Source organism: Pestalotiopsis fici (assembly GCF_000516985.1).
Source record: "Pestalotiopsis fici W106-1 unplaced genomic scaffold PFICI_Scf_2, whole genome shotgun sequence".
NCBI lineage: Eukaryota > Fungi > Ascomycota > Sordariomycetes > Amphisphaeriales > Sporocadaceae > Pestalotiopsis > Pestalotiopsis fici.
In genome coordinates this window covers 894,010-920,490 of record NW_006917092.1, presented here as the reverse complement: position 1 = coordinate 920,490, position 26,481 = coordinate 894,010, and the positions used below count along the sequence as shown (strand labels likewise).

Here is a 26,481-nt window from a genome sequence, read left to right as displayed (position 1 = left end):
GAGCAACAATGTCGACCTCATTTTCTTCAATCCCATTAGTTGACTTTGGTCGGCTAAAGAACCCCCAAACGAAGGAGGCTGAGCTGGCGGTTCTTCGTGATGCCATCTTTCATGTCGGATTTCTCTATCTTGTAAATAACGGCGCCGAGGTAAGAAGTCATGAACACTAATCTTACTGCCGAATAGATTCTTAACTTCTTCTTTGAGCTAGGCTTTGATCGAAGAGGCTCACGAGCGACTGCCCGAAATCTTTGCCATCTCCTCCAAAGACAAGAACCATATCGACATGCTCAAATCTCCGTCATTCTTGGGCTACACGTCTTTGGGAAGGGAGACTACCGCCAAGGTCATTGATATGAGAGAGGTAGGGATGCGATCACTGCCATGATAGAAGGCTTCTAACAAGTTGACTCAGCAATTTGACTTTGGATCAGAGTGCTCCGAATACAAGGATGGAGACCCATTTTGGCAAATGCTGGAAGGCCCAAGCCAGGTACTGCAGCAGTTATTTTGATCCTCTATCCAGTACAAATTTTAATGACCGTGTTCTTAGTTTCCCAATGCATCTGTGCGGGACCTGGTTCAGAGGTACATGGGAGCCATGGAAAGCGTGAGCAAGGAGTTTGTGGGCTTTGCTGCGGAAAGCATTTCCCTCCCCAGAAATACCTTTGAAAGCTTCATTGGCAAAATGTCACGGTTGAAGTTTGTCAAATATCCCCAAGCCCCGCCAGGTTCCCAAGGGGTCGGTCCTCATAAAGATTCCATTGGTCTGTTCACATATCTGGCGCAGGACAATGTTGGCGGTCTGCAGGTTCTCAACAAGTCTGGTGACTGGATAGATGCTCCACCCATCAAGGGCAGTCTGGTCATAAACATCGCACAAGGATTTGAAGCCATCACTGGAGGAGTTTGTTCGGGAACCACGCATCGTGTCATAGTAAGTCGCAAGGAATCCATTCAAAAACAAACCATGCCGGTTGATTGACTCTGCAAAGGCGCCGACGAGCTGTACACGATATAGCATCCCCTATTTCCAGGCCGTGAGGCTAGATCTCAGGCTACAGGACCTTGAGCAATCAGCTGCAAGCATAGTCGCCAGGATCCCCGTTTCCGAAGACAAGAAGAAGCGGGCAGTGGATGTCCCGAGTGAACTGATATCTCCGCAATACGCATGTGTACGTGTGAACTTGGCCGTTCCAATCATCGTTTTGATGCCAAAAAGACTAACATGTACCTATTGATTAGTTCAGAGAGGCGCAACTTCGAAATCGTATCTTCAGCCATCCAGATGTTGGGAAAAAGTGGTACCCAGGATTGTTTGAGCAGTATTCGCAGCAGCCGGTGGCGTGAGAACTCGGTCAGATAATGATGCAGGTCACGTGTGCAGGATCTATGAATTTGAACTTACAAGCTTAACGTAGTCGCATAGGTACATGGTATAATATGATAGCTTTCAGTACTTTGCAACACTGCAACTCGCCAGTCAAAGTAATAGTCACTTTCGCACTGCTCGTACAACAATGATGATTATACTAGGAGCCGACATACAAATAAAGAGCTATGTCCTACGAACACGGCTCCTGTTAGCTTTTGAAAACCGCTCCGCACTCATAGACATTACGGCGTAAATCATTCTACTTTAACACTGTACAATCTTTCATGATCTTGACGGGCACGAAACAACATTCATAGGATATTTACGAAGATAGAAAATGGTCCTAGATATGCAATCCATATGTACTTGTCTCTAATGATAAATGCAACTGTCCTCCCTTCCGTAATGCCTTTGCGCACTCACTTCATAGTATGAACATTCTCTTTATGCTCCACTTCCGTAACTTCTTTCTCGTAGTCAATCTTCTGGCCACCAACACCGCCAAACAGCTCATCCATCTGGTCGATACGCAAACCTTTCGTCTCGTGAATGTAGAAAAAGGCATAGATGGCTGCGCAGATGAGCACACAGCCAAAGAAAACGTAGATACCGTATCCCATGCTCGTATACATGTAAGGCAGCGTCTTGGTCGTGACAAATGACCAAAGCCACACGTTCAGGGATGCAAAGGGTCCAGCGACGCTGCGCAGGCTTGGCGGGAAGATCTCCGAGGCAATGACAAGGGGGAGGCCATTGGCTCCAAACGACCACATGAAGCCAAATAAGAGGATAGCGGCCGTCGCACCCTTTCCCGCGGCAACCTCTGACGCGGTTTCCGGGACACCTTGTACAGGATACGCAAGACTCACGTAACCAGCAAGATAGTACATGCAGACCGAGCAGCCGACACAGGACACGATCCAGGGCCACTTTCGTCCAAATCTATCAATAAAGACGGTAAAGTAGATAATAGACGCGCCCGCCTTGATGACGCCGTAGATACCAGTCCACAACGTGGTATTGTATAGGCCAATGGACCTAAAAATGGTTGGCGAGTAATAGTTCACTGCTACCGCACCACACCAGGGTTGCCACATTGTGATCATAATGACCAACAGAAAGCGATTACGAACGCCCTTTTGTACTGACTCCTTGCACACACAGCGGAGATATTCGATGAATGACGCGCGCCTGCTATTGTCCGTTGTGATGGCACGTTCCAACTCGATCTGCGCCTTGACAAACGCGATATCTTCGTGGAGGTAAGGGTGAGATTCAGGCAAGTTGCGAATATATGAATATACCTTTAATGCCTCTTCATCTCTATCTTTCTTGAGAAGCCAAGTCGGGGACTCCCGTAGCCACGGAATTGCAAGGAGGACGATGCCAGGTGGGATCAGCTGAACTGCCATAGGAATCTGCCAGGCGATTGACTTTTTAGTGTCAATGGTTTGGTCGATGCCAAAATTGATCCAAAAGCCAACGAGCGAGCCGACTTGGTAAAAGCTCTCGAATAGGCCAGTCATGCGTCCGCGAATAGCTGGCGGGGACAGCTCCGAGATATACGTCGGAGCAACCGAGACGGCACCGCCAATCCCGAAACCACAAATGACTCGCCCGGCGTACATCATGCCAAGGTTTCCATTCGCCGCCGTACTTAGAATGGCACCCAGGACGAACAGGGCATTGCTTCCAGCGAGTGAGCTTTTCCGGCCGAGGTAGTCTAGCGGAAACAGCATGAAGACAGAGCCCCAAAAAGCGCCGGCAGAGTATACACTGATCAAATTGCTCGTTGTATCATTTTTCTCCTTTGTCGAAACCCCGTCTAGTCCAAAATCTCGTTTGAAACTGTCCACGGCAAGAAGGTTGCCAATGAAGGAGGAGTCGTAGCCAAACACCATGATGCTCATGGCGATAGCCATGGCGGTGGTATATATTTTCCAATTGTACTGCCAAAATTCATGTCAGCGACTCTCAAATGGTGAATGGTTGCCAATGATACGAACCACTTCAGGAGGAGTCGGCCGATCCTCTGCCGCACGTGCAAATGCGTTAAACTTCATGTTGATGCGACGGCTCCCGCGTGCATGGACGTAGATTGGTAGACAATAATGTTCCAAACCAAGCGCTTCAACAAATGAATGAAGCGGGAGGCAGAAAGTTGCGAACCCTGATTTGAAAAGGAAACTGGACTGGATTGAGGATATTTCAGCCGCCTTGGTCCGCTACGTTGGTGGGTACTTGCGCCGTTTCGACAAAATACAGCCCATTGATTCTGCCGACCTTGGGAATCAACTATGGGAGAACGCCTCCGCTGTTTAACAAACATACAATTCTCCCTCTTCCAAGCACCCATGTCAAGACAGGGCAAGTATACATTGGGGTATACCAAGACTCCATTGTTCCGCGTGCCTGTAGTGGGTGTTACTGTGCCACCATCTCCAACTGCCAGTATCCTGGTCTCTGATAAAAGTTTGACCCACCTGCAAACATTATGCCCGATGATTCGGCGCAACTGTACCACTAAACGGCACTCGGTTAAACATTGAGACGCCGTAAAGGCGAAAGAATCGACACTCCACTACACATCCTACACCGGGTTGCAGAGACATCTCCTTCTTGGTTCTCAGGTAAAGCCGTATACCGGTATATGCATGCAGTTGCATGGGAACGCCGTATTCACACCACGTCCACCTGGACCAAGCAGGGAAACAATAGTTTAGGCCACGTCGAGAGGATCATTCTGCCTTTTGCTAATTTCCACCTATTCACAATTTGGTCTTCTCATCTCTCATCATCCAAAACGCGAACATGGCTTCGGACAAGCTGAAAGAGCTGGCCCAATACAGCGCCTGCGACGTGTGTCGTTCCCAACTTCCTGGACAACTTATACAGACACTTATCGATTACTGATGGTAGATCTCCGATGCCCTCCTTAAATTTGATGTGCCAAATGCCGGCTTCCTTCCGGATATTGGTATGTACATATGGTCTGTAGGACCTCGAGTGGGCCGAGTCATGTGGCTTATCGCCAAGCAGTGCCACTTCAAACAAGCGGAAAGATTGTAGCACCAGCCACGACTGTGCTTTTCGTGAGCAAGACGACGCCTTCTTTTCCTGGTCACGGACCAGAAGATCACTTGCCGAGCCCCGCCGCCTCATCGAATATTCCAACCGGCTCCATCTACTCTGATCTCATGGCGCCAGGAACAATTGCGGTCCTCAGCCAACCTCAAGGGTCAGTCACGGCCACCATGGGTAGTGTCCACGCGGCGCGCATGAATAAGCTAGGCGTCAAGGGCGTCTTGGTAGATGGCAGAGTTCGAGACGTTCAATATCTGAAAGAAGAGCTGGATATGCCCGTCTGGTGCAAAACGACAAGTTTGGTGGCTACAAAAGGACAGTGCAAAGCGCATGGGATCAACGTGCCCATCGACATTGGCGGAACTCGGGTTACAGAGGTATGTTGTAAGCTTCCAATGAAACCTTTTCCCGCATGACTGTGAGGTACAGGCGGCCAGAGATATTGTCGTGGACTTTCTAACCTCAGTCGCAGGGTGATATTATTGTACTTGATCCAGCAGAAAACGGTGCACTGTGCATACCGAAAGATAAGGTCGACCAGGTGCTAGAACTCGTAGCTAGGCTGGTGGAATTGGATCGAAAAACAATGGCAGATATTGCACTTGGGTGTAGCGTCGAAGAAACATCTCAGAAATATGTGAAATAATTGAGCAATAACTGGTTGTCTGCATACCTGATTACCGTTAGTATTTGGTGATTTGGAGCACTAAGAACCAGGGATGGATCTGTTGCCACTTGTACACGACGAAACAACCAGCTTCTCAAAAGGAGTGTGACGTTGCCATGAGCCCAGAACTGAAATTAGAAACACGAAGTTGATGAGTAATATAATTCGAATTAATTCAAGACGCGATTTCCCCTTTTTCACTCGTTAGATTTAACCCAGACATCATTCAGACAGTCCTTCAATCCCATGATCTCCTTTTCAATGGCTGAGGTCAGAATTTTCATCTAGTCACTGAAATGATGGTATACGAGCGGATCATAGCTCGCATTTCCGTATGCACTGCCTCCATAGTCGAGATAACCCTTCACGTAGGGCTCAGAATTGACTGTGATCTCAGACGCATTGCCCATGACCCAGACTGTCTGCATGCCCATGATCATGTGGTAGAGAAGGTGGCAGTGGACCATCCAAACCCTAAAACAATTGTCAGTCACAGCTGGGATTACGAGAAATGGCGACGTGTTTGTACTTACCCGGCGTCTTGTACCTTGATTCTCCAGGCTCGCCATCCTTGTGGTGTATATACCGTGCCATTCTCACCAACGAGATTGCTGTCGACATACTTGTATAGCATCAAGGTATCTCTCAAGACGGGGTGATAGCCCTGCAGCCTTTTCTCATTGGCAGCAGCGTCGTAGTTACCGGGGCCGCTGCCAAGATCATACACATGTCCCCCGTGAATATGCCACGGATGGACGTCGAAACCGCCGACTGTCCCAGTTGGCTCGTTGATGAGCACCACGTCAATGATTTCTCCGACCTTTGCAGTGTACACGTTGAGGTTGGGATCCCAGCCGCCATATTTCCCCACAGCAAGATCGTAGTTGGGCATGGCTGCCTCTCCATTCTTGTAGATATCGACCAAGTAGGGCGTACCCGTGTTATTGGCCATGTCGTAGTATGGGGTGCCGCCAAGATGCTGATTCTCATCGGTCCACGTGCGATTGTTGACAGCCCAGAATGGAGGTGTGCTATTCGCAAAGATCTGGGAGCTGTAGAGGTAAACAGTGCGAGACACTTGGTCTGCAGCCGGGAAACCATTGTCTTCCAGTGGCTCGAGCGTGTACTCCAGCCAGCCTTGAATGTCGTTGCTAATCTCCAACGGCGGGGTCGCTGGAGCTGATGCTGGCACGGTGCGGTTCCCTACGCTGGAATTGGTGTACTGCAGAAAAGCGTAAGAAGTGACATTGACAGGGCGATAGCGGGATTCGACCTGGACCCAGAACAGAGATTTCCCGAGCCGTGTGACTTCATCTTCAGTCTTGGTTCTGAGTAAGACATCGAATCGTTGCCCAGATCCAAGTTGAATACGATCGACTTCGGCCGGTTTGGTATAAGCTCCGTCGGCATTGATCACATCGAATCTGTCGTGGTCCTCTATGACCAAGCTCACCGTGCTTGCTACTACCGCACCAATCATGCGCAGACGATATGTCTTGTTGAACTCTACTTGGAAAACCTCGGGCTTACACTTGTCGTTGGCAGGTGATTCTTGCCATGGCTCATCAGTCTGCGTCTCGTCTGCGCCCAGTGGTGGATAGGTTCCACCATTGATGAGATGCGATCCAGCTTCTCCGGGCCTCACATAAAATTAGCATGATATCGTAAGTATTCATATTTATTGAGACACGAACCAATCGAGCACAGGCATCTGCACACCGGCAACGACCGCCTCGTCTGTCCAATTGAAATAGTCGGAGAGGAAGACGATTTTCTCCTCGTCATATCTATACGGCGGTTCGCCAGAAGCTTCTTCCACGATAATGGGGCCGACAATGGAGGAAGCTTGAAACAAAACATGAGAGTGGTAAAAGTATGACCCTGCCTCTCCAATGCGTGGCTGAATCTCATAATCGAAAAAGTGTCCTGGCTATGGTAAGGTCAGTCCGATGTGCAAAAGATAGAGACGCCTTCGAATGAATGTGCTTGACTGACCGCAATTGCCCACTGGCTAGCTTGAGGTGTACCATCAGAGAAGGGGGCGGTCGCCTGAGCCAGTCCATGCCAGTGCTATGGTCGTTAATATTAATCGTGTTTTCTCTGTAGTTCATTGTTGGTCAAGGCTTGCCATGGTCAAGTTGCGGTCCTCTTGGTCATTGTACACCCGAACCCAGGTAGTCTCGCCCTCTTTCATGTACAGAGGGGGGCCAGGTGATGTGCCTGTCAATCATGGTTATTCGCGGCTGTTGGTTCAATGAGCACATTACGGCAATCAATTACTCACCATTGACAAGCCCGAGTAGTTTCGTCCGACACGCGACATCTACTTTCTCGTAGGTAACATGGAGCGCATAATCTGGAGTAAATGATTGGTCGTGCTTGTGAACGCCTGCTGCTAGGCCAAATGGAACAAGCAGGCCGACCACGGTGGTCAAATGAAGAGCGGCTCTGAGCATTTTGTTCAATGCTCGCGTTCAGTGATACATGCAAAATGCTGCAATGGGCCAACATGTAGAGCTTAAAAGATATACTTTGCGATGTGGAAACAAGTTACGTAGGCAATTATATGTCATATAGAATAGCATGATCTATAATACCACTGGACTTGGCAGTGGCTTCGCGAGTAATTTTGGAAGCTGATCGCCTGCAACACGTCCCACTTTGCTTGTCACTCTGCTACCTACTGCTAGAGAAGAAGAAGAAGAAAATAACTGGTTCAGGCACTGGTTCAGGCACTATAGCGAGCGCAAGTGCTGGCTAATTCCAGCATGGTGGGGAAAAGTCCGATGAGATTTGTAGCGGAGCTACCTGTAGCTACAGTGGTTGATTCACCGAAATGGCCGCGGGCTGACCGACCGTGCGCGGCACTTGGCACTCGAGCAGAGCTCCGTTTGGCGATCATCAGCTGTAATAACTGACTGCGACGCGGTAACAGCGCAAATTCTGCCAACAAGCCATGAATACAGGATCCCTTAGTACCAGATAAAGTTTATCAATTTGGGGGTGATTATCATAGGTACCTACTCAATCCCTCTTTCGGCGCCTTCTGCTCTAACTAGGTCCCTGGCATACTAGGTACCTACATTACCTATGAGTATGTCCCGGATTTGCCAATAGTGGGGGGTTCAAGTAGCTCACGTACCAAAAGTCTCAGGAATTCAACGCAAGTCCACCACAGGTAACCACTACGGGGATCTTCATTCGGGCTCAGCTGTGATTCAGTCGTAGCCCATGCATGTAATCTATCAACTATTATTCTTGTCATTGGTTTTCAAAGTCAGTGGTCCTTGGGCTTTGCACCCTTCCCTCCCTTCAAGGCATCTACAATAGCGACCGCTACATCATCGGCCGTCTTACCCCTCACCCGGTGCTCCGGTCTCTCCTTGCCCAGCACCGTATCGTCCGCAATCGTCCTGTACACTTCAGCGATGCGCTTGTACACATCGGCCCCTTCGTCACCAGTCACATTGTCCCATCCGCCATCTTCGCCAAAACACCTCCCAATCTCCCACATCTCGTCAACCCAGCGACCAGCTTTTGGCGGAATCTCTGTCACCATCCTTGTCGTGCTCTTTTGCAGCGCGGGTTGGAACATTTCCAGGTGGCGCTGAAGTTCTCCATACACCCCGAGTGCCTCGGCCGTGCTAAAGGACTGGATGGAAATGGCAATGAGGCCCTTGATTATAGAGCCGAAACAGCACTTTAGACCACTAGCAGATCCGACCTCTGGACCTACGTGGGTTACGTTGAGGACCTTGGCCAAGTGCTCATTTGGCAGCTCATGCGGACCCGACAGAGGGATGGAAGGTCGCGCCCAGCCAACGCCAATATCAGTAGGCGTTGCTGACTGAGTGCAGTCTTGCTCCTCCACGACCCGTGGCGGCCCGCCAATAATGCCGCCATCCACATACTTGACGCCGGGCGCGTTTTGACGGAATATCTCGGCCGTCTTGCGTGCAAGCTTGGGACTTGTCGCGTTGAGGTCGAGATAGTAAAGTGGCTTTATACGGCCGCTGGTCTTGACCCCTGCGAAGCGCTCGGCGGTGGCTAGAGCATCACGGGGCGGCACGATTGACAGCAGATAGTCGGCCTGGGAGACGAGGTCTTCGTCGCTCCCAAGCAGGACAATGGAGGCCGTTGTGGCACGCCTTTGTGTGTACTCGCTGCGAAAGTTGTCAGGACAATATTCGAAGGCTACACAAATGGCCTATCTAGGTACATACCTGCGGCCAGTAATATTGGTCAGAACAGTGTAGCCATGGGCGACAAGCAACTTGGCGACACCAACGCCCATCTCGCCAATAGAGACGATGCCCACTTTTTCAGAAGGCGCCATGATATCCAAGTCTATGGTTCTCAGTAATTGCAACGCAGCTGAAGAGACAAGACTCTGTCGTTTGAGGTATGTACTATTCGATCACGAGCCTTTTCATGGGAAGACTTTCACCTTTCCTTGCTGTGTCTCAAATCATAATTGTGGACCGTTTATTCGCCCTCATGTGTATCTACATGGATACGCCATCTATCCTCCATGCTCAGGAATGCGCAGATCATCGCCTCCACGCAGGTTCCGTGTCTTTTCAGGCGGGTGTTCTCCCGGCGAACGGACGTCGCTATAATCTAGCGCTGGACCCCACATAATCCATGTTGCACAGGTCGTACCCGCCGCTGTGGCTAAATGAGAAAGTCAGACGCCGACATCTGAGAATCTACCGGCGAAACTCACAAGGTGCTGGCAAACCCAGCATTCTACTTACCAGCTGGCCCAGCTGCCTTGTACAACAATGACATATCGTCTGACTCACTCTATCTCCACTTCATTCCTCTGACGGTGACGCCACTTACGATGCCATGAACCTCAATGTCGGGTACGCCTTGCCACGAGCCTGTTGCACAATGGCGCGACTGGAGAGATAAAAAGAAGTCAGGATGAGGCGTTTGCTCATTTTCGATGCGAATCAAGAAAGATAGATTCCTGTAGTAATCATTCGATACTATTCATCCAAACTTCAATTGATTTACACAAAACACAACATGTCTCCTCAAACCATTTCTCAGTCAAGCAGTACCGTGCCAATTGTGCTTGGTAACAGTGATGAGAGCCCAAGACCCACTCTTGCTCCCACTGACAGTGTAAGCACAGCATACAAAACGAAAAATCGACCGAGTATTAACATTTATCCAATAGTCCCCTCAGTGGCTCAAAGACTTCCATGCCAAGGGATGGACTGTCGTCCGTGAGGCCGTGCCCAAAGAAAAGGCCCTCGAGTATGCCGATCGCGGCTATGATTGGCTCGAAAGCTGGAATCTTGGCTTTGACCGCAAGGACCCTTCCACGCGAAAGGCTGAGTTTCTTCCTTGGCACACTCGTGGTGGCCTATACTTCCGGTGCGCATGAATCTATTGCGACTTCAATGTCTGTTCACCTAACCAATATTTTCAGGTACGGCATCACTCACGAACAGTTTGTCTGGGACCTGAAATCCGAGCCCGGGCTGATTGACAAGTTTGCGCAGCTCTGGAAAACGCAGCAGTTGCTTGTGTCATATGGTAAGGAGAAGCCATCGCGGCCTCCCGGCCTCAACTTGACTAATACCTTTTAGACGGCATCAACTTGTCCATTCCGGAAAAAGAGCGCCCCAAAACTGATGCCATCTTCACTCCCTGGTCTCATGTCGATCAGTCTCCTCTGAAAACCACTTTTGACTGCGTTCAGGGCATTTTGAATCTGCTCCCCAATGGCCCAGAAGACGGTGGTCTGATGGTCTTGGACGGGTCTAGTGCCCATTACTCAGAGCTGTGGGAGCACTTTGATCACAAAAAGGGAGAGGGTTGGAATGAGCGGGCATGGCAAGCTGTCGACGAGGAAATGTGCAAATGGCTGGAGTCAAAGGGCTGTAAATGGATCAAAGTTTGCGCGGATCCCGGTGACCTGATGCTTTGGGACTCGGTCAGTATTTTCGCAATTTCCCCGAAGAAAAGAGCAGAATTTTGTTGACCATGAAGCAGAGAACTATTCACTACGGCGCGCCACCCTCTTCCACCAATCCCCGCTTCGCTGCATGTGAGCCGACCTAGGATACTATCTCTCTCAATACAAATGCAAAACTTGCTAACACAACTACTTAGACGTCTGCTACAAGCCCAGCTACCTAGTTCCAGAAGAAGCCAAGAAGAGTCTGAAGGAATGCTGGGATAACAAATGGTGCACCACGCATGATCCATCAAGCTTCCGCTGCAAGACCCGCCCACCTCCGGAAGACCATCCTTCTTTTGAGGCAGCGAGCAAGAGGCCTATCCAAGAACCAGTGCTATCCAAACGAGCCCGGCAGTTGGCAGGATTGGAGCTTTACTAGCAAGACTAGCATAGAACAGATCGTTGCTGTCAAATATCACCAACAATAATGGACTGGAATGGTAAATTACTGTGTTAGTATTGGGTAGTATGAAAGAAGTACCGAAAGAAGTACCGACATGGGGCTGTTCATTCGGCCAATATCTGATAATCATCTGTTATTCCACATACCTATTTTAAAAATGCTACGGGAAGGGAACAAAATGGAATTTGAAAAGAAAAAAAAAAGAAAAAAAAAAAGGCAAAAAGATAACGCTATCAATCAAACAGTCCTACCCATGATAGGCTGACTGTGCGCGTGCATTCGTTTCTAGCCGTCTCTGAAATAACCTGGGAGCATAGCATTATTGAGTTGAAAAGTCCTACCATATAGATCGGATTCCCCCAGCCCTTGTTTTTTTGCCTAGTAATGCTGCCCTTGTTGTCTGCAAGGAGGATGTGTCTTCATTGTGCGAACTGCCATTGGTTCAAGATGGACGCACAAGGGAAGGAATCCAGATGACCGTTAACCACAATCACTATTCCTTCTTCGTGTGGTAAAGCACATAATCTCGCTCAAGGCCTGCGAAACCCCGGTCTCAAGGGTGGCGACCAACGGCCTTTTTAAGAACCTTGAGCGCATCCACTGGCCAGAGTTTCCCCGGACGTACAAAGCAGATACATGACATTAGTGGAGCCCGAGCTATTGGACTTGCCAATCAAGGGTCGAGTATTAGATATGGTCTACTCCCGTACTATACAACCGAATCCGGCCCAGAAACGCGGGGTCAAGGGGCGCAGACGCAAGCTGGCCTGGCTGGATTGGTATGTCGCCATTTCTAAAGTCGCTTGACAATCGACGTGCTGCCTACCCCAGCAAGCGGCATAGTCAAAGCGAGCAGGAAATTCCTGTGGTCGTGTTCTAGATTGCCACATTGCCCGCAAGGCAAGAGGGCATACAAGAATATCAGATCCGTTATCGTTTGAATCGAGTCCGCGATTTGCAATCAAAGCCGCTTCTCCATCTTTTCCATCCTCAGTATGGCTCCCTCGGCAACCGTGCTTCAGCACGAGGACAAGACCAACTCCGCATCCGGCGCTCTGGGCAAGGCCAAGAATGGAAAGAAACTCAGAATCCGCTCCTACCCCAAGTTTGAGTCTCTGGTTGAGGAGAGACTGTACAGAAAGCAACATCTAGCAGCCACTTTTCGCGTCTTCGCCGACCGAGGCTTTGACGAGGGCATTGCTGGGCATGTCTCTGTCCGTGACCCCATCTTGACCGACCACTTTTGTATGTTGTTTCTGTGAACCACATTACCTCAGGGGTACCCGAAATAACGACGAAGGCTAACACAAATCAAGGGCTGAATCCACTTTCCATGCATTTTTCGCAGATATCCGTCTCAGACTTGATTCTCGTCAATGAGGACGGCGAAGTAGTGGAAGGCGACGAGCCCATCAATGCCGCCGCCTTTGCCATTCACTCGGAGATCCACAAGGCCCGACCTGATGTCCATGCAGCCTGTCATGCCCATTCCGTTCATGGAAAGGCCTTCAGCGCCTTTGGACGGGAGTTGGACATGATTACCCAAGACGCCCTGCGCTTTTACAAGAGTCATGCAGTGTACAACCAGTTTGGTGGCGTAGTCCTCGATCGCGAAGAAGGAAAGCGGATTGCTGCGGCGCTTGGGAACGGCAAGGCTGCCATTTTACAGAACCATGGGTTGCTCACGGTATGTGGTTGTCGGTTAGGAATTATTTTGTGTGCATGCTTGTCTTGCTAACCCTTGCCCAATAATCTAGGTTGGCGGGAGCGTAGATGAAGCGGCATTTTGGTTCTTGAGCCTCGACAAGACTTGTCATGCTCAGCTTCTGGTCGATGCAGCAGAGCGGGGAAGCGGCCATCAGAAAATCATCATCAGTGATGAAGAGGCCGAGTTCACTGCGCAGCAGGTGGGAAGCCCGGAAAAGGGATGGCTTGGATTCCAACCGTATTACGATGAGCAGCTGGCGAAATGCAACGGTAGTTTTTTAAAATAGCGAAATTTAGTTCTCGGGAAGTAAAGCCACAATAGCAATCTCTATCAATCTCTGAAATCTTTACTCCTTAGACCATGCCAAGAGCAATGCGAGTGTAGTCCAAATGCATTCCACACCTCGAAGGGCGCATCTCAAGTTATTATCCTAGGCATTGTTTGGTTTCTTTCAGGCAGCAGACCTAGGCCAGCGATATATCCTGCATTTGGGTTGAGGGAAGTCTGCTCCTAATTATACCACTGTACTTGTGTTGAACATTTACTTAATTCTTGACGGCAGTTGATGAGTCTCGCTCCAAAATTATACCAGTTGCTTTTTGCCTGTTCTCAGATGAGAAGAGCTGACAGAAAAATCAAAGAACAACCTCCAGCCGACATACATATCCCAGCAAAAAGTTGCAACCCAATAAAATTTGCCGAGCCAGCAGCACTGCCCGTGAGAGCACCGGCTATCGGACTCCCAATCAAGCTCGCAAAAGCTCCCAGCGCCGAAGCCATGCCCAGTCTTGTGCCGAACACCTTGGGGTCAGGGCAAACGGTTGCAAAAGCGCTGGGCGGAAGCGAAATAAGAGGGCCGCTGAAGAAACCATAGAGGGCAACAAGCAAGTAAAAAGTCCCCGACGAATGAATACCAATCCATCCAATACAAAGGACTCCACTTCCTAGAGCGCAAATTGCCCATTGTATCATGTTGCCAATCCTGGCGGCAGAGTAGCCGGCAGCTAGCCGACCTATGATTGACGTAGCTTGCGTAATCATGATTGTGGCATTTGCAGCAGAGGAGCTCATTCCGAGTGCAATCTGACCATAAGCTGACATGAAGAAAAACGGTACAAGATAGCCGAAGAACACCATGAAATTACTCGCCGTATAGAGCACAAAGGGCAACTCTAGAAAGGCTTTGCCGTCGAACAACTTTCGCTTCTCTCCTTGCCCGAGGCTACCGACATTGTGCACACCCCAAAGAAGCAATGGAAAAGAGATCAAATAACAGATGAGGACGATATATCCACAGATCCGGACAGTATTGCCGAAGCTCAGTTGTTCAATGAGTTGCTGGAAAACCAACGTGAAGATGATGCCTCCAATGGGAGCACCGCAAGTAGCAACTGCCATTGCCGCTGAACGATGCTTGTTGAAGGAGCGGCCGATGAGCGCAAGCCCAGGCATGTATAGTAAGGAGTTTCCCAAGCCAACTAGAATGCCCTGCGTCAGGAGAATCTGGTAGTACTTGGTAGATAGGCTTAGAAGAAAAATGCTCAGCGTCTCAATAAAGGCACCTGCAAGTAACATGGTGCGAAAATATCCGAGATCAAAGAGAGGACCACTGAGGATACCGCCAAAGATGAGGAGGAAATTGGAACTTGTACCGATCCATGCGACTGTTGATGCCGATGTCGATGGCAGGTACGTGATTTCGTAAAACGCCGAGAAGGCACCTCGGGACATGTTAGTATTAAAATATGAAGCGAACTACAGTCAGACATACCGAATGAGAATGTAAAGCCCCATATATTGGAGAAGATCAGAAAAGAGCCAGCGACCTGCAACCAAGCTCGAAGGCCACCGTCAAGCGCAGGCTCTTCCATGTCTGCGAGCGGCTTTCTTGTGCCATCACTAATGGCTGGTCGAGCTTCGTCTGTCATTATGTTTTCAACATGTTCCGCAGTTCTGTGACCCTTGTTGGCATCTTTCAATGTATCATGTTGAGCGCCTTCCTCTGCGTGCAAAGCATTAATCGTGTTTAATGCAGATGCCATGATGAGTCTGCGGTGAAATATCACGGTAATGTACAGTGCTTTATTCTGATCAAGTAAACCATGGGCCATCCAAAGGATGCTACAGATATAATAGGTATTACATGTCCATTGACAGGAATGCTATACCAATGTCTACTACGCTAGTCATTGATTCGGAGTTTGGCAGAAGGGCAGGTACAACGAGTGCCGGGGTCGCGAGGTGGGGTGAAATGTAACCATAGACAATACATTTATGGACTGTTGGAAAGGCTTAATGACGGCGATCTTTGCTGGCTTGGAAAGAGGGCCGCCATAAAGGACCGGCCGTTTAAGTGGGCGCCAATCCCGGGGTTTTCGGGGTCTGGAGTACCACCCCAGTAAGATTGGCCACTACGATTGTCTGTGACCTCAAGTCGGTGACCGGTCCGCAAACATGTGAATAATCCAATCCATTCGACAATGGTCCATAACTCTCGGCTTTGTGGTCCATGGGAATGATTGCGGGGATGGTGACAAGCGAAGGAATGCGGATTGTGGGGTGAAAGTCAGTGTTTCGCCTTGTCATGCCATTGTGCTGATGCGTTTCCCTGAACAAATTAAACTATTATGTAAATTCAATCTACAACGTGATATAGCGGAAGACAAAGTGTATGACTGGCGCTGTTGATGAGTAGGTAGGCAGGAAATAGTCCTGATTGAAAGGTGTCTGCGCCGAGTGAAATGGTTCGCGATTCAGCAAGTGAACTCAGTATGTTAAAGAAAACGCCAAAATGTGACAACCATTGTATTTGTCGTATAAGTATACCCGACTATCATAGAAGCTCATCTTGTGCAGCTTTCGATAAATGGCTCACTCATCCCAGAGGATAGCCCAAGGATCGCCACTAACGTTAATCTCCGCAACCTGTTCCAGAATCATACCGGTATTTCTGTCACGCTTAAGAATCGTGATTTTGTCACTAAATTCCAAAGCGACAGCCACCAAATTTTCCGCGGCATTCATTGCGTAGGTCCTAGGGGTCGCACCTCCCGCAGGAACAGTTTGCACAAAGTCCAGCACGCCACCAAGATCCTGCCGGACTCTGTATGTATTAATTGAATCCGAAGTTCCGTTGGGCGGGTACTGCTGGATGGTGCCGTTGAAGGATGCGTCGCGGCGATTGCTAATGACTAGAAAGTCACCATCACGACTGAGTCCAATCTCACCCGAGATGCCCTTGCCAATGGGTGGCATGGCAACACCTGGGGCGAGAGTAGTGTACTCCTTGATGAGATCAAATTGGAGCCCCCCTTGGTCGGGCAGGTAGTTGACGCCATAAGCCGTCACTGTACCAGCAATCTCAGCATCAAGGTAGTACACGTACTGCGTCGTACCGTTAACACCGGCCACAGAAATTGGCGACCGGGAGAATACTCCGTGTCGAGGTCCCGAGCCTGGGGCCGCTACCAATGATTCCCGCTCGCTGAGCTCTCCAGATGTCTGATTGACGGCGTACACGCGGACAAGATCGGCGCCCAGATCGTTGACAATAATGTATTGGCCCGTCGGATCGGCAAATGCCATGTGTGGATGCGGTGCACTCTGTCGACTTGCCACTGGGCCTGGCGCAGACATGGTGTAGGTGAACCTCTGCAACGGTGTCATGTTGCCGTTCGAGGTGACCTCATACGTCTGGAGCGCACTGCTGGTATAATGCGCCACGGCAAGTCGGATGCCATTCAAGTAGAAACCAGCGTGGGCGCCGTCAATGAGACACTCGACCGAATCCAAAAGTGTCACTCCAGACGGGCTCGCGCGGTAGGAGCTTATTGTGCCATTTCCAGTTGTAGTTCCGTCAAGGAGGTAGAGAACATTGTTTTGTGTGTTCAGAGTCAACCACGCCGGGTTCTGTGCCGTGGTCTTGGTGGAAGAGACTTGGGTAAGCTCATATTTTGTCTCTGGGGCTGAACCAGCAAAGTAGCCATTTTTGGCCAAGTTGTTGGCTGACGTCGTGATATCGGCGTAGTTTGTCAATGATAGGGTTGAAATATTTCCGTTATAGAGGGCTACATAAAGTGTCTCGGTGCTCACGTGGGAGAAAAAGAATGACAAAACCAGTGTACAGACTTTCATGGTGACAGTGCTTTGATTGTGGTCTTTCTCCAATGGCAATTGATACTTAAAAGAAAGAAAACTATGATGATTTAATGGATGAAATAATCGATGCCACTGGTAGATAAAGTCGTCCTGTTTTCATGATAAAACTTATATTATTGCTTCCCTCCTCAAGAAAATGGGCGATTGTGTTCATGGATCATTAGAAGAGACCATTGTAACTACCAAATACCCCACTATGATAACCATGATGATGCCAAAATAATCCATGTATTCCATGTATGTTATCATGTTATTCTAAGCCTGGATTGAGATGCACACTCTGCATCGGAACTTTGCCCAAACAGTCAGGTATACGCAAGGGTTTTGTTCCTTGTCATTGCCGCGTGTCCTACGCTCTTTCTTACGGCTTTTCTTACGCTGCTTTCTGCAAGTCCGGCATTAAGCCGGTGACCCATAAAATTTGGACTTATTGCTAGTACAGGGCATCAGAGCCGGGATCCTTCGGTTGCGAGCATGGAGTATCGGTGTATTTCAATAGCCAACTAACCCCTGTCCGGTCAAATTGATGTCTAGGAATACCAGGGAAATGTCTATATTCTTGGTGTTCCATTGTCTCGATATGTTGTCAGGCCATTTCTGCAAAAGTGGGAGCCCCACGACCAGCTTAGACTAGCGCACAGAGATATACGCGAGTCCGAGATTGATTGTGTCTTCAACCTGGTATATACCGATGCTTGACTGAGCTGAGTTTCCAGCCTCTTCAACTTGTCATAACACCTAATCTTGTTCTCTCTTTTGATTATGGCTTCGCCCAGATTTGAGCGGTTAATTCGCTTCGTGAGCACAACAGGGGAAGTTCACTTTGGTGAAGTGCCAAAAGAGCACCCCTGTGACCGAACCTTGATTGGCGAAGAAGTACCCCTTTACAAAGGAACTGCACCATGGGATGATACGTTGGAGCTGAGCGGCCTGACAGCCAAGATTCAGGAAATACTCAGTCCAGTCATTGATGTGCCTTGCATATACGGCATTGGCTTGAATTATCGTAAACACGCAGAGGAATCAGGTGTATGTCATTCCTATCATCTATGTTGTCACAACTGACGATGTATCAGTCTCCAATTCCCGAGGCCCCCAAAGGTTTCACCAAGTATCCCGGTAAGTCAATAGTCTTGGGCAGCATCGATAAGATCTAACCTTAGTAGATGCTCTGGCTGGCCCTTATGAAGATATCCCTGTGCATCCAACAGCAAAGGATTTGGATTATGAGGGTGAACTTGTCTTCGTTATGGGAAAGAACGTCAAGAATGTCCGGACAGACTCGGAGGCTCTCGAAGCCGTGCTGGGTTATACTGTAGGCAACGATCTGTCGAGTCGCTATTGGCAGGAACCTGTTCGCGCCAGTTCCTCCAACTATGCCAAGTCATTTGACAAATTCGCACCTCTGGGCCCAGTCCTTGTCTCGGCAAAGATAATTCCAGACCCTGCAAAACTGACGCTTCGCACATGGGTCAATGGCGAGAAAAGACAGGACTCTGGCATTGACGACTTGATTTACGACATCCCGGCCATCATCAAATTCCTAAGCACAGGCCATGTATTGAGGAAAGGCGCAGTCGTCATGACAGGCACACCATCTGGTGTTGGCAGTTTTTTGCCAGACGGACCAAAGTTTTTACAAGATGGGGATGAAGTTGAAATTGAGATTACTAAGATTGGCAAGATTCAAAACAAGATTGTATTTGAGTAGTCTCGTATTGGAAGACTCATCACCGATCAGAGTATAACAGGTTTCGGGATCGAGAAATGGCAGAATCTTGTGCTGAATAGACCGCCAAAAAAAGGTTAGCGCACTTGAAGGTTGCCCTACCTACTTGAAATACCTCCTGTTCAAAACAGACGCAGGCTGGAAATAGCCTTGCTCTCCATTCATGAACGGATTCCAAAAGTAGTTCCGTAATTGAGCTGTCTTGGTACACACGTCTAGTGGCGTATTTGTCTGGTAGATTGCCCTCGACTTGTACCTCGGGTACCGCAACCGCGCTTATGACTCATGCCCAGCTATTGGTAGTTACCTACAGGATGGACCATATTGGTAGCTTAGCCACCGAATCCTAGCGAGCTGTTTCTGTACAGACTCTTGTGACTCAATAAAGCTGCGACAAACATTTTTTTCTACGGAAACTTGATGCATCTTATGACAAGACCCACTATGCCTCTTGAATTCGATCCTTCTCGCTCGTACGAGCCATTTCTTCGACTTCCAACGCCTCACGAGAACATCATTATTACACCGCCTCGCAAGTCTGACGGTCCAAGGGTCGTGGAATGCTTGAACGATGCCAAAGTGTGTAATACCCTGAATGGGCCTCCGTTCCCCTATACGTATAAGGATTTCGAATTTTGGTACGATAAAATTGAAAAGGATTGCAAAAAAGGATTGCAAGAGCATTTGGAGATGACAGGGACTACTAATGTTGGCGAAGGGACAGGTCAACGTAAGTGGACAGGCGCTGTACCTGTCCGGAGCATCAGAGAGGTCGATCCAGCAACCGGCGCGCAGGAGTTTATTGGCGATGTGGGGTTTGATAGGCAAGGATACCAAGGCGACACCTCGATGACCCTGGAGCAACAAAAAGAACGAAGAGAGTTGAATGAGAGCTACGAGGCCGGCGATGAGCGTATCGAGTGGGATTTCGGAGGTAAGTGGGTGGGATTACAGAACCAGTAGCTTTCCGTCGAGACCATCTTTGTGGTGCAGGTGTTCACTTCGGTATCTTTCCATCGTTGCTAATGCCTGAAAGACTTCCTTGCCTCGTCCTACCATGGCCGCGGGATCATGACAGCCGCCGTGCACGCGATCATCGAAGACTACGCGGTGCCTCACATGAATGTGCGACGGATACGAACTAGGGTCTTTGAGCGCAACATCGCAAGCCGGCGGGTGTTTGCGAAAAACGGATTCACCTTTCAGGGGCTCGGGCCCCAGCCGCTGATATTGCCGGAAGACCGAGGCGGCCACGAAGTCTTCCTAGGCACCATGATGTGGGAAAGAAAACCGCAATAGGAGAGTGCTCGTAGCAGCTACGCGGGCCAACCCGTTCCGCAAGGGATTCATCTTCCGTGAAAACGTAGGCCCGGTGGTACACGCTTAAACGGAGCTTGGATACGGAGCCTTCGCTCGGCACTTAGAGCCGTCAAAATGGAGGACAAACCACACGTGCCGCCGGAATGAGTCAGCAGACCCATGTCGTGCGGAGGTGGGCATATTCCCATGTTTCACCTGCAAAGTACAGCTACGAATGCAAGATCTCTAAAGGCATCACTTTATCAAGTCTCCTAGCAGTGGTCAATGTCATACTCCCTGATTAATGTTGATAGTCCGGTGAAGACGCCCTTGGAGACTGTGATAGACAACTTGAAGAGTATCATGGGTTCTATATCTGATATCTATGCGTTAGATCGACATATCTGGGTGAGGTGGTGTTCATGGAAAAAGCGTATGAGGGAGTTGAAATGATATTATACTATTAGGCACCGGTAGGTGCCATTGCCATACAAGCGCAACATGAAATGGCAATCTCAAGGTATCAGCAGACAGATTTTTAAACAGCATCAACTAAGCCAATTCTTCCTCAACCACGACTTCTTTCAAGTTTCCTCGACTGAGACAATGGCACTCAAGTATTTTCTCGCTCGAGTAGATAGGGGTAATAGACTCTTATCTTCCTGCACGGATATTATTACCGTCTTTCCAGGTTTTGCTTTGTTGTAAAATCCAACCGTAGATGGCAGAGACTTTTGATCGAGCAAGCCAGACAAATCGGAATAGTGGGTAAGCAAGATATCCCTCACCTCATCCAAGCATTCTTCTTCCGTAAATGGACAATCCTGCGGAGCGTATTGCATAATCGTTGAGTCGCCGTCGAACGGAATGCAATTGAGCCTGAGTGAAGTTCCGGTCCATTGCAAGGAAAAGAGGAGAGCTATTTGCACCAGATCTTCGGCATCGTCCCCGAGTTTGAGATCGAGGTAATGGATTCCAAGAAAGTTCTCTTGCCCCCGGGTGTGGAACACGGCTCCTTTCACGACTTCTTCTGGTGTAGCTTTTGGGTCACCTTCGAGGCGGCCCTCGGGATGAATAGTAGTACCGTCATATGCCGAAGATGGCTTGCCAGCCCGCGTATTTATTCGGCTTACAAGAGGTTCGGCGTACCTTATGATGATTCCAGTATCAAGCGAGGAGCGTATTCGTTCTATGTCATCAGGCAACAGCCGCGTGTGGATATATACCGGCGCCGCTGCTTGTCTCCTTGGCCAGAGTCGCTGTGATGACGAGGTGGCGGTGCTGTGCGGGTTCCATCTGACATATGTTTGCCCAAACTTCTTGAGATATATTGCCAGCCACTCCTTCCTCCCATTCGTACGGCTGCTCTGTTCTGCGCAATCCAGACTAAGCAGGAAATTGTTCTCTGAGCCCCGCAAGGTTTGGCCAGTACTCTGTGGGGGTGCTCCCAGCAATTTGCGGAGACCCACGTGTAGACGAACGCCGATATTTGTGATGGCTACTTCATTCATTTGATCGAATACATTCTGGTGCCTTTTCAAAGTAGCACAGTGGGCGAACTGGTCTGGAGAATCTGCAAATATCCCGCTGAAAACACGATCGTCGTCAGACTGCCAGGCGAAAAGACTCATGTCTGAGTTCTCGCTAATGATTTGCTGCTGTAATCGTAAGAAGGCTTTTGATCCTTCTCCGTATAATAGAGGCATGCTGATATCGAAGACCCCTAACAAGCAATAGGCCATGTCTTCGACACGTGTGGTCTGCCGGCGCGCTGCCCAGGACATCCTCCTTGCAACAGGAATGGAATGCAGGTTCGAACTATCCCTCAATACAGACTCATCTATTCTAGTGATGTCTGACAGAGAGCCTTCCAAGTCAGACTTTTCGCCGACGAATGTCCACTCTTTGTCAAAGAAAACAAGCTTTCTGGGGGCAATTAATTCCTGCAGCGTCCATCCGCGAGTAAACCATTTGCAGTAGGGAAGCCTTTGTACCAACTGTGTCCGTCTGTCTCGTTCCCTGAGGTTGTTCGGCAATGGATCGAGGTCTGACAGAAACACATAGCAGACTTCTGCGCACCGATACCAGCGAAACATGGAGTTGATGGCCTCACTCAGCTCGGCACTACTAGTCTTGTCGATGCAGCATGTATCGATCCACACATACTTGTACATGCGCGACGCGATGTTGCACGTTTTCTTGATCTTCTGGAAGCCTGGCTTTGTCGATGCAAAATCAAGGTTTTGCATATCCTGGAAGTTTACCTCTTCGCCCGCTGGGGCCCAGGTATGGGAAAGAATGGCAAACACGCATTGTGTCTCATCGACAACTTGTTCCAGTCGCAGTGTCTTGGTGTTGATAAGCCACATGATCAAGTATATGGGCACCCTGCCATCGGTAAAGCAACAGAAACGAAATATCCTAGATCTTGTCTTTTTGCGGAATTTCCCAGAACCCCCGCTTTTGCACTCTTGGTGTCCTGATAAGATACCTACCCTAGTAGGTACCCAGGTATTTGTGGAACTGAAACATATCTCCTCGCTTGTCTCAGCGGCGGACCACCATGGTGCGCAAGGGATGGTATGAGATCGCTACAATCGCGCCACATTTCTCTGCTTTCAAGGCCAATAGTCGGCTATAAGCCAGAATTCGAACAACTTTGCACTCTCATTGACTTCTTCAAGAAGTACTGATTTCATGAAAGATCCATATTATCCCTTGCATCGCAGTGGTCCGTAGCTAGGTACGTTGGTGGCTAGGGTCCACAGGTACGATTTGTGTGGGCTTTTTCAGCAGATTCATTGGGTGCATTCACAGAAGACGTGGTGCATTCAGTTCACGTTCGCCGAGCGAAGCTTTATTAACAACAAGAACCTTCGATATTTAGTAATCTGATTCGATCACAGTCATCTACTTTTTATGGCGATGCGACCCGCATTGTTAAAGCTCTGTCATCTTGTTGCGCTGCTATTACCGCTAGGTCGCGCGCTAACAGATGCCTCAGGTAACCATATAAGCCAGAGATCCGATGACAAAGCGATCCAAGACGCCAAAAGTATGAAACTAGGAATGCGATGTGATTGAAGCAGCATGCATTTATGAATAACTATCTTGTGTCTCAAACTTCTTCAAGGTGGCCGAATGTACAATGTCCCTAAAAAACGATTTTGGGTGAGCCCTTATGTACCTCTGCTAGTGCGGCAATAAATAAAAAATAAACTGAAGCATGACATGGTAATATGACGATAAATGGATTCTTATATGAGATGCACCCGCGGTTCTCCCGCACGGATCTCAAGTGCCCTGGTAGATACAAAAATGGACTTCTCTATACCATTATCCTACCGCCACCTCCATCATTCGAATATAATGAAAACGCTGCTTCGTCTTTACCAATCCATAAATTTCCTCCCTGGTCGCGATAATTCCACAGCCTGCTCTCCATTCTCACGTCCGCAAGGATGAGATCAAGATCCATGGACACAAATGTAAGCATATTTGAGTCTCGAGCAACTGTCAGTTTAATCACATAATGTACTTGGACAAAATCAATTCCCTCTATCGAGTACATATAATAGACACATCGAGACTTTCGAAACTCCTTTACTCCTAGTCTCGTCCATCCGGTAATACTCCCAATGGTTATCACGACATCCATCCGTATCCCGGATCCCAAACACCTCCTCTTCCCAACTACGGAAACCATTATACCAGAAACCCACCATCAATTCTTCAGGACCAGAATGCCCCAATTATCTCCATTTCTTAAAGCACTGTGGCAAGACAGAAGGACTATTTTCCGTCCTCTGCATGACTTGTCTCATGCTACGATTCCAACCTCCTGAACCCGAGCATTTACAGTTGCATGCGATGTGTTGCGGGGACCACGGAAGGGATCGAAGTCAAGGAGCCCATATCATTAGACGAGCTATTGGCCAGCTTTTGTGCAAAAGCAGATCTCTTGCGCAGGGAAGGGCCCTTCAAGTAGATGATCATGGTGGATGCAACCAATAGCAAGCTTATGAAAGCTAAAACACTATTGGCCCACTGCAAGGGCTGACTTGAAATATTCTTGAAAGAATCATAGTAAGGTATGGCGGCCCAGGTCAGTATCCCGGCCAAGAAGTCACGGGCGAATCCGTTTCCGCCTGTCGCCGATGCCGAGAATTCACCGTAGGCAGCGACCTGTGAATATTATTAGTATAATTTTTGTCTTACATCAGCCAAGTATCCAGTTTCTAAGAAGAGACTTACCATGTAGTCAATGGTTCCCATGTACACTGAATAATTGGCGACTCCAATGATGGCAGATGCAATGACGGGCAGGATCCAAGGCAGGCTAGGGTTGCTGGTCCATGCAAACATGATGAGTCCGATGGGTAGGCAAGGTGCCGTGTACATCAACCACCACATACGACCCTCGTAATTGGCGAAATCGTCGTCTGGCCTCCGCTCTCTTTGGTGTATATTGCGGTTGATGGCAGGAAAGTAAGACAAGTAGGCGACCAGGTAGCCAAGACCAATAGCCACGAATGTCAGACCAATTTGCCACGGCGCGAATCCCCAGAGTTTGTAGACAAGACCAAACGACTGGAATCCCATGAAGATGAGAGCGTCACTAAATCCCGAGAGAAGAGAAAGAACGAGGACAATTGGTTCGGTAAAGAACATCTTGAAGGGTCGAATCCAAAGTGTGACTAGTTCCTTAGGTGCCAATCTTTCTTTCCAAGACCTGAATTCGTCTGGTGCATAGACTAATTCGTTGGCCATGCGCAGTTTCTTGGCTCGCTTGACCATGAGGATAGTCGCTCTCGTTTCGTCTACCAGAAAGAAGTGGAGAATCTGGACAAATATGCCGGCAATGAGTTGAAGCCACATGCACCAGCGCCAGGCCATATAGCTCTCGACGAAACCGCCAATGATTGGACCAAAGATTGAGCCGCCTACTGAGGCCAGAACAACGAAGGCCACCGCATATTGTTGTGTTCCAGCCGTGTACATGTCCGCAACGATGCCTAGGGTAATGCTACCTCCAGCCGAAAACAGGCCACCGAGGGCTCGGAAGACAACAAGGACGGGGAAGTTGGGAGCAAGGGCGGCGACAAGGGAACATAAATTGACGAGTGCAAGGGAGGTTTGAAGGATCCATCGGCGTCCGAACTCCTCGGACCAGGGCGCCCAGCTAGAAAGGCTTGATTAGCTAGATGCATTGCCGGCGAGGAAATGGATGTTGGGATTGGTACAGCACTTACAGTTCGCAGCCAAATGCGTACGTGACGAGAAAGATGGCTGCTCCGGTTCGGGCTGCCTGGATGGTAATGTCAAACTCTTTGCTCATGCCAGTAAGCCCGTTGGAGTAGAGAGATGTGTTGAAGTTCATTGAACATTGCACCAGAAAGATGACGATGAGAATCTTCCATTTCTTCCAGGTCGGAAATGCATAGCCAAGGTATTGGGCGCAATCAGCCTCGTTCAAGATTGAAATTTCGGCTGGAGAAGTTGGCCTGTGATCGGACCATTTCGACTGCTGAGGAAGTGTCGCAGGGACGTCTCGGTCGTTCGCAGCAGCGCCGTGGGGTGGGGCAGGTCGGCTGTCCATAGTGAGCATCGAGTATGATTAATTCAATAGACGGTGGTCGGGATGATGATGAATAATGTGATGATATGTAGAGTAGAGCGATGGAAGTGTTGGACGTGATAGCGTCGACTGTTGTGTAGTATCTTGAGAGAGTGGTGTAGAGGCAGGATTAGTCACTGGAAACGAGGAGCCATGACCAGGTTATCTATGCTTTCAGTGTCAACGCCAACAACGGAGAAAGGTGATTAGCATGAGCTCGTCGGGGAAACCAAACCGTCTGCTGCTTGATGAATTATGCTTGGGGAGTGCGTAGGAAGTATGTACCTCGAAAGGCTGCAAGTCGGAGACGCCGTAAACCTTCCACGGATACCAGCCGGGAGCCGCCATGGCATAGGATCGTAACTGCACTTTTATAGTGATGGGTAGATGGTACGTCAATGCCGCTACTAGTTTGTTTAATTTTCAATTTTTATTTTGTTTACTCTTTTACTCTCTCTCTCTCT

General features: G+C 49.0%; 13 protein-coding genes across 13 annotated transcripts; 6 read left to right on the top strand and 7 right to left on the bottom strand.

Annotated features, from left to right (window-relative positions):
• Positions 1-8: 8 nt before the first annotated feature.
• PFICI_02465 (uncharacterized protein) lies at positions 9-1,350 on the top strand (the record flags this gene model as incomplete). The annotated part of the gene is made up of 6 exons (XM_007831046.1): positions 9-149; positions 212-364; positions 416-493; positions 554-937; positions 996-1,175; positions 1,246-1,350. 6 exons carry the CDS (start codon positions 9-11, stop codon positions 1,348-1,350), a joined length of 1,041 nt encoding a protein of 346 aa, XP_007829237.1.
• A 444-nt stretch (positions 1,351-1,794) lies between these two features.
• Positions 1,795-3,297, bottom strand: PFICI_02464 (uncharacterized protein; the record flags this gene model as incomplete). Its single annotated transcript, XM_007831045.1, has 1 exon — positions 1,795-3,297. One exon carries the CDS (start codon positions 3,295-3,297, stop codon positions 1,795-1,797), a length of 1,503 nt encoding a protein of 500 aa, XP_007829236.1.
• An 889-nt stretch (positions 3,298-4,186) lies between these two features.
• Positions 4,187-5,105, top strand: PFICI_02463 (uncharacterized protein; the record flags this gene model as incomplete). The annotated part of the gene is made up of 4 exons (XM_007831044.1): positions 4,187-4,234; positions 4,295-4,352; positions 4,415-4,836; positions 4,932-5,105. 4 exons carry the CDS (start codon positions 4,187-4,189, stop codon positions 5,103-5,105), a joined length of 702 nt encoding a protein of 233 aa, XP_007829235.1.
• A 305-nt stretch (positions 5,106-5,410) lies between these two features.
• Positions 5,411-7,582, bottom strand: PFICI_02462 (uncharacterized protein; the record flags this gene model as incomplete). Its single annotated transcript, XM_007831043.1, has 6 exons — positions 5,411-5,600; positions 5,660-6,758; positions 6,846-7,056; positions 7,122-7,196; positions 7,297-7,346; positions 7,411-7,582. The coding sequence occupies 6 exons, from the start codon at positions 7,580-7,582 to the stop codon at positions 5,411-5,413; spliced, it is 1,797 nt and encodes a 598-aa protein (XP_007829234.1).
• An 821-nt stretch (positions 7,583-8,403) lies between these two features.
• PFICI_02461 (uncharacterized protein) lies at positions 8,404-9,462 on the bottom strand (the record flags this gene model as incomplete). Its single annotated transcript, XM_007831042.1, has 2 exons — positions 8,404-9,289; positions 9,350-9,462. The coding sequence occupies 2 exons, from the start codon at positions 9,460-9,462 to the stop codon at positions 8,404-8,406; spliced, it is 999 nt and encodes a 332-aa protein (XP_007829233.1).
• A 698-nt stretch (positions 9,463-10,160) lies between these two features.
• On the top strand, positions 10,161-11,482 carry PFICI_02460 (uncharacterized protein; the record flags this gene model as incomplete). Its single annotated transcript, XM_007831041.1, has 6 exons — positions 10,161-10,259; positions 10,315-10,514; positions 10,570-10,676; positions 10,730-11,076; positions 11,136-11,190; positions 11,256-11,482. The coding sequence occupies 6 exons, from the start codon at positions 10,161-10,163 to the stop codon at positions 11,480-11,482; spliced, it is 1,035 nt and encodes a 344-aa protein (XP_007829232.1).
• Positions 11,483-12,501: 1,019 nt separating this feature from the next.
• PFICI_02459 (uncharacterized protein) lies at positions 12,502-13,500 on the top strand (the record flags this gene model as incomplete). Its single annotated transcript, XM_007831040.1, has 3 exons — positions 12,502-12,751; positions 12,823-13,193; positions 13,264-13,500. 3 exons carry the CDS (start codon positions 12,502-12,504, stop codon positions 13,498-13,500), a joined length of 858 nt encoding a protein of 285 aa, XP_007829231.1.
• A 297-nt stretch (positions 13,501-13,797) lies between these two features.
• PFICI_02458 (uncharacterized protein) lies at positions 13,798-15,256 on the bottom strand (the record flags this gene model as incomplete). The annotated part of the gene is made up of 3 exons (XM_007831039.1): positions 13,798-13,817; positions 13,877-14,935; positions 14,986-15,256. 3 exons carry the CDS (start codon positions 15,254-15,256, stop codon positions 13,798-13,800), a joined length of 1,350 nt encoding a protein of 449 aa, XP_007829230.1.
• An 829-nt stretch (positions 15,257-16,085) lies between these two features.
• On the bottom strand, positions 16,086-17,348 carry PFICI_02457 (uncharacterized protein; the record flags this gene model as incomplete). Its single annotated transcript, XM_007831038.1, has 1 exon — positions 16,086-17,348. One exon carries the CDS (start codon positions 17,346-17,348, stop codon positions 16,086-16,088), a length of 1,263 nt encoding a protein of 420 aa, XP_007829229.1.
• Positions 17,349-18,134: 786 nt separating this feature from the next.
• PFICI_02456 (uncharacterized protein) lies at positions 18,135-19,083 on the top strand (the record flags this gene model as incomplete). Its single annotated transcript, XM_007831037.1, has 3 exons — positions 18,135-18,401; positions 18,449-18,491; positions 18,539-19,083. 3 exons carry the CDS (start codon positions 18,135-18,137, stop codon positions 19,081-19,083), a joined length of 855 nt encoding a protein of 284 aa, XP_007829228.1.
• A 462-nt stretch (positions 19,084-19,545) lies between these two features.
• On the top strand, positions 19,546-20,400 carry PFICI_02455 (uncharacterized protein; the record flags this gene model as incomplete). Its single annotated transcript, XM_007831036.1, has 2 exons — positions 19,546-20,035; positions 20,138-20,400. The coding sequence occupies 2 exons, from the start codon at positions 19,546-19,548 to the stop codon at positions 20,398-20,400; spliced, it is 753 nt and encodes a 250-aa protein (XP_007829227.1).
• Positions 20,401-20,984: 584 nt separating this feature from the next.
• PFICI_02454 (uncharacterized protein) lies at positions 20,985-22,769 on the bottom strand (the record flags this gene model as incomplete). The annotated part of the gene is made up of 1 exon (XM_007831035.1): positions 20,985-22,769. One exon carries the CDS (start codon positions 22,767-22,769, stop codon positions 20,985-20,987), a length of 1,785 nt encoding a protein of 594 aa, XP_007829226.1.
• A 1,486-nt stretch (positions 22,770-24,255) lies between these two features.
• PFICI_02453 (uncharacterized protein) lies at positions 24,256-25,999 on the bottom strand (the record flags this gene model as incomplete). The annotated part of the gene is made up of 3 exons (XM_007831034.1): positions 24,256-24,585; positions 24,655-25,582; positions 25,653-25,999. The coding sequence occupies 3 exons, from the start codon at positions 25,997-25,999 to the stop codon at positions 24,256-24,258; spliced, it is 1,605 nt and encodes a 534-aa protein (XP_007829225.1).
• Positions 26,000-26,481: the final 482 nt, after the last annotated feature.